The sequence below is a fragment of the Sinocyclocheilus anshuiensis genome, unplaced genomic scaffold (genome assembly GCF_001515605.1).
Source record: "Sinocyclocheilus anshuiensis isolate Anshui unplaced genomic scaffold, SAMN03320099.WGS_v1.1 scaffold709, whole genome shotgun sequence".
NCBI classification, from domain to species: Eukaryota; Metazoa; Chordata; class Actinopteri; order Cypriniformes; family Cyprinidae; genus Sinocyclocheilus; species Sinocyclocheilus anshuiensis.
The window spans coordinates 340,853-346,943 of NW_015540926.1; the positions used below are offsets into that span (position 1 = coordinate 340,853).

At 36.4% G+C, this 6,091-nt stretch overlaps 1 protein-coding gene across 1 annotated transcript in view; it reads right to left on the reverse strand.

The window, feature by feature from the left end:
• The window catches only part of cfap46 (cilia and flagella associated protein 46), a 121,109-nt gene that overhangs the window by 44,194 nt on the left and 70,824 nt on the right, over positions 1 to 6,091 (reverse strand). Inside the window, 1 exon segment of the mRNA XM_016487318.1 lies at positions 4,796 to 4,931. Within this exon segment, the coding sequence (XP_016342804.1) occupies positions 4,796 to 4,931 (136 nt within the window).

The window sequence follows — 6,091 nt, forward strand, 5'->3', positions numbered from 1 at the left end:
CGCACACACACACACACACACACACACACACACAGACAGGGTTTTGCCCGATCCGTCCTGCTGTAAATCTGAGTCATGAATTATAGACTGAGGAAAAACAGGAGTGAAAACAGGAAATGACCCGACAACAAGGTCTTACAGGAGCGACCTGCTCACAAATGAATGATGTGACGACCGTCAGAAGCACCTCAGTGAACCGGAAAACACTTCTGATGCCATTCAATTTAATCGCTCCAAAATATTCATGAAAGGACAGACATGAATATATTATATATATATATATATATATATATGTATGTTATATATCATTAATTTCTTTAATTTTAGTAATTTTAGTTGTTTTTAATTAATGTTTTTTTAAATGTCTAGATATTTTTTTATATTTTTATTATTTTAAAAATACTATCTTTACATTTTAATGTTGTATCTATATTTTTAATAAATCAATTATATATTATTTAATATTTTAATTTATTAATTTATTACTACTTTAGTTTTGGTTATTTTAGTACATAAAGTTAAACTAAACGAGCATGAAAAAATGTTGCTTTGGCAGCTAGAAATTTAAAATATGTTTAATATGTTTTATTTTTATTTTTAATTTTATTGTTTCAACGTAATGAGTGATGTTTACGTTCAGCATGCGCACGCTGTCTACTGAACATAAACAGCGCTGATTACGTTGATTACGTTCTGGGACACTCTCCAAAATGTTGGAAGATGGTAACTCGAGGAGAAGAGTTGCTGAATAAATTATGTTATTATTGTTTGCGCACAAAAAGTATTCTCGTAGCTTTGTAAAATTACGGTTGAACCCCTGATGTCACACGGACTATTTTACAGATGTCCTTGCTACGTTTCTGTGCGTTGATCGTGTTCGGATCCTTGCTGTCTATGAAGGGTTAAAGAGCTCTCGGATTTCATCAAAAATATCTTAATTTGTGTCCGAAGATGAGCGAAGGTCTTACGGGTTTGGAACGACACGAGGGTGAGTAATTAATGACAGAATTTTCATTTTTGGGTGAACTAACCCTTTAAGAAGGTTTCAAATTATTTAAGAAAATTTGAGGGGCTTGACAGAATAACCATATTTTACATACTATACGAAATTGTTGAACTCAAGTGAATATAGAAGCCAAACATTCTCTCTGAAATATATTTGAGTGAACAATTTCTCGGCATCGTCTCGGTTAGATTTATTATCTTTCAGGGTGGCAGCTCCATCTGCTGTAGGTGGAGGATCAGTGTAAAGGAAGAATTAACTTCCACCGCCGGCATTAAATCAGCTGTTTTCTGATTTATGCAGGATCCAACAGACGAATACCTGCAAACAAACAGCACTTCGGTGCATTTGAAGGGATAATTCACCAAAAACGATCCTTTACTTGCCATACAGCAATTTGTTTTTTTGGCCAAAATATATTTGCTAAATATATCAAGCTCAATGAAATATATTTTTGAAATTGAAAATATATTTAGTGTCAAACTTCACATAACAAAATATATTTTAAAATGCATTTCAGAGGCAAGAAAACTATTTTTTATATGATCATATAAATAATATTATATATATATTTGTATACACACACATATACATATACATATATATACAACAGTTCTTTCTGGTCCTCGAATCTGATTGGCTGATAACAGTGCAATATTAGATTGATATCAGACCTCCAACAGCCGTTTTACAGTTTGTAATCGTATCCCTCCGCTTGCGGTACTCCTTACAGCGAGTGTCACGGCGGACGCCCAAATCCAGTATCATTTTATAAATATTACTGTTTTTGTGTCACGGAATGTAGTTTTAAGAGGTTTTCAGGCGAGAATGTACTTGTTTAGAGTTCAAATATGCAGTTTGTTAATAAAGATAACGTATATTTGAAAATTTGCTTCGAGGTTTTCGGACGTGTGAGCTCCAGAGCGTCAGTGGCCGTTCATCGCTCATGAACCCACAGAGAGAGCGCCTCACCTCGGCCAGATCTACCGCTGGCTCTGATGTCTCTGTGGTGGTTACACATGAGATATAATTCGTTATGGGTAAATCTAACAGTTTTCTTTGGTCTCATTAATCTATTATTTGTTCCAGAGAAGATAGTTTTGGCAAAATCTCATGTTTATGTAAATTCAATGCTGTATATCAGAGCGCTGCCTTTGTACTTTTGACTGAACTGACTAACAACTTTTATGATGGCAGTTGTTGTTGTTTATTAAATATTATTATTCAATAAATAATATTCTATATCAATTACAGTATTTAGTAATAGTGTATAGTATTGAGAAACGGTGCGTGTTCGTGATGGTGATTTTAGTTACATTGTTCCTCCATTAGATGGTGACAAGAGACTGTTTTTATGAGTGAGTCAGCAGTAAAGACTTTTATACCGAAAAACGCTATAAACTAAAGTATTTTTAGTTTCAACAACAGCTTGACGCAGCGAACAAATGCACTGAGCAGCAAAATCACTGATATCAGAAAGGATATTAACGTTACGACAAAGATAATGCTTTCCTCAGCAGATATTCAAACTAATGTTTATTGTGAATATGAGATTGATCTGAAGAATGAATGCTGTATCAGATGCAGGTATGTTAATCACACTCACTCAGTCCATCTCTCTCTCATAATACTCTACATAATACAGCAAGCTTTTAATACAGCAATACAATTAGCTTTCAATGAAGCAACTCAACGTTCCTTCGTTACTAGTTCTAAAGTGACGTTTCTGAATTAGTAACGGAGGCTTGGGCTCAGCTGTTAAACTGTCGAACTTTTATTTAAATCTGTGGCAGAAGGATTCAAAAGAGGGCTTTTAAAGACATTCCGTTGTTGTTGTTTATGTATTTACACACTTGTGCCGTCGAACTGTTGTATAAACTCAATATCACACTCGTAGACATGAGATATGGCTGTATATCGGCACACTGTGATTACCTACGGCCGAATCACAGCCGTGCCGATATACAGCCATATCTCACATCTACGAGTGAGATATTGCTTATATATATATACATACAGTGTTGGGGAAAGTTACTTTTAAAAGTAATGCATTACAATATTGCGTTACTCCATAAAAAAATACCTAATTACGACACTTAGTTACTTTTTATGGAAAGTAATGCGTTACTTTACTTTTGCGTTACTTTTTAAATCTGGACAGGGCTTGCTTGTTTGTTTTTAAAATAAAAAAGTTATATTTTTGGCAAATATAAAAGCCTTTTCACACCAAAGGTGAAATGAATAAGCCACAGGCTGAAGGGAAAGCAAATTTACGCCCGTACAGTAGAACGCAGAAGAAGACATTTCAACACACTTCAGCAATAAAAAAAGACACAAATGTTTGTCTAGAGTAATTTGTGCTTATTAGTATATATATTTTGAAACATTTTTGCAAACATATTTTTTGGGCCATTTTTGTGTATATTTTTTAAAAATATGCATGTATTTATTTATTTAATTTCACCATATGGGTCATGACTTTCTTCTGTAGAACACAAAAACCAGAAGAAATCCATATGTATGGAGTTTTTTCATTGTTGTTTTTGGAGCTTGAACATCTCTGATCACGGTTTGCTTTCACTGTATGGAAAAAGAGCAGCTTGGAGATTCTTCAAAATAGCTTCTGTTTGACAGGTTTGGAAGGTGAATAAATGACGACAGACTATTTTAGCATGAACTAATCCTTCAAATGGAAGATTCAGATTTCCACATTTGGTCAACGTGTTCATTGCCCTCTTTTCATAAATATGAGCACCCAGAGAGCTTTGTAATAAGATAATCCGTTTGGGAAAATGAAAATCCATAATGCAGCGTGAGGCAAAATGAATTAGCGTGTCGTTTAGAGGAGCCGTGTGCTGTTTGGCACGCTGAACCCGACAGGGGCCCAGAAAACCACCGGGTCGCGTCACAGCGAGCTTAACGAACGCCACACCAAATCACATTTCCCGGCTGCTAATCGCGTTTGTTCCTCTGGAAACAAACCGTGTGTGTTTTGTCCTTTAGAGTTCACATTAGCGCATGCGAAGGAACGGCAAACGACAAACAAACGAGATTATCGAAGGTGTGGAGGAGATTCATGTCACACGCTTCTGAAAGATAATTGAGACATTCAAATTAATACGCAAAGTCTCCAAAATATATTAAATAGAAAGCAACATAGAAACAGAATGAAAAAAACTGAATAAAAAACATTTTAAAAATGTATAGTATATTTTTTGTATTTTTGTATTGTTTTAATATTATTTCAAATATTAATATTTTTAAAATAAAATATTTATTTAGAGATATTTTATATGACAAAATTATGCCTATTTTTAGAACAATTTGTATTTAGACAATTATTTTAGATTTGTTTTAAATTATAATAATATTACACAGTATTACTGTTTTACTTTAAATCTACTTTAATATAAAATTAGTGTCTCTAAAATGTTAAAATGGAAAACAGAATAGAAATGATTTATAATTATATAATTTTTTTAAATTGTTTTATCATTATTTTATACTTTAATAATACTTCACAATATTTACTGTTTTACTGTGTGTATAAATGTGTGTGTGCATAGATAGATAAATTTCAATGTGAATAATATTTCACAATAATATTGTTTTACTGTGTGTGCGTGTAGTTATTTATTACTAGTGTAAACTAAACACTGTTGAGCTACAGTCAAGGTGAAGTGTGTCATTTATTTCCCGCTGGTATAAATTCTGCAGATTTTTGTCCAAAATTAGCACAGACAATCTAAAAAAATCATCTGTACAGAAGTGATCATTAAAAACATCTCGTACCTCATGAGGTGGAAGAACATTGAGGACATCAGTGAGAACTTGCTCCTGAAGAGAGACAGCGCTCTTCATCAGGCTTAACGCGTCCAGAAGGTGGCGCTGTTTCTCTTCTGCACTCGATGAGTGAACAGCCAGGATTCTTGATGAAAGAGACAAAAATCACACATCTGATTCCAGCAGCATGTATTCACTTCAGGGAAATCACTCTTATAACTGAGAGACATGGAATTAAATGAGTGCACATGGGATTTTGTGGCTTTAAAAACTAATTTGTCACACAAGAGGAGCATTACAGTGCAAAAAGGTGATTAAAATAGGTCATGAAGATTTCCAAGTCATATTTGACCCCAAAGTCACAAGAAAAATATGAAAAATACACACAACCAGTCAAAAGTTTGGAATAATTAACATTTTTTATGTTTTTCATGTTGTGTGTGTGTGTTTTTCATGTTGTTCACCTGACTGACTGTGTTTGCATGTTCACCTGAGTGTGTTTGCGTGTTCACCTGAGTGTGTTGGCGTGTTCACCTGAGTGTGTTTGCGTGTTCACCTGAGTGTGTTGGCCTGAGTGTGTTGGCGTGTTCACCTGAGTGTGTTTGCGTGTTCCCCTGAGTGTGTTCACCTGAGTGTGTTGGCGTGTTCACCTGAGTGTGTTTGCGTGTTCCCCTGAGTGTGTTCACCTGAGTGTGTTGGCGTGTTCACCTGAGTGTGTTTGCGTGTTCCCCTGAGTGTGTTCACCTGAGTGTGTTGGCGTGTTCACCTGAGTGTGTTTGCGTGTTCCCCTGAGTGTGTTCACCTGAGTGTGTTGGCGTGTTCACCTGAGTGTGTTTGCGTGTTCCCCTGAGTGTGTTCACCTGAGTGTGTTGGCGTGTTCACCTGAGTGTGTTTGCGTGTTCACCTGAGTGTGTTGGCGTGTTCACCTGAGTGTGTTGGCGTGTTCACCTGAGTGTGTTGGCGTGTTCACCTGAGTGTGTTGGCGTGTTCACCTGAGTGTGTTGGCGTGTTCACCTGAGTGTGTTGGCGTGTTCACCTGAGTGTGTTGGCGTGTTCACCTGAGTGTGTTGGCGTGTTCACCTGAGTGTGTTGGCGTGTTCACCTGAGTGTGTTGGCGTGTTCACCTGAGTGTGTTGGCGTGTTCACCTGAGTGTGTTGGCATGTTCACCTGTGTGTGTTTGGATGTTCACCTGAGTGTGTTTGCGTGTCCGCCTGAGTGTGTTGACGTGTTCACCTGTGTGTGTTTGCTTGTTCACCTGAGTGTGTTTGCGTGTTCACCTGTGTGTGTTGGCGTGTTCACCTGCG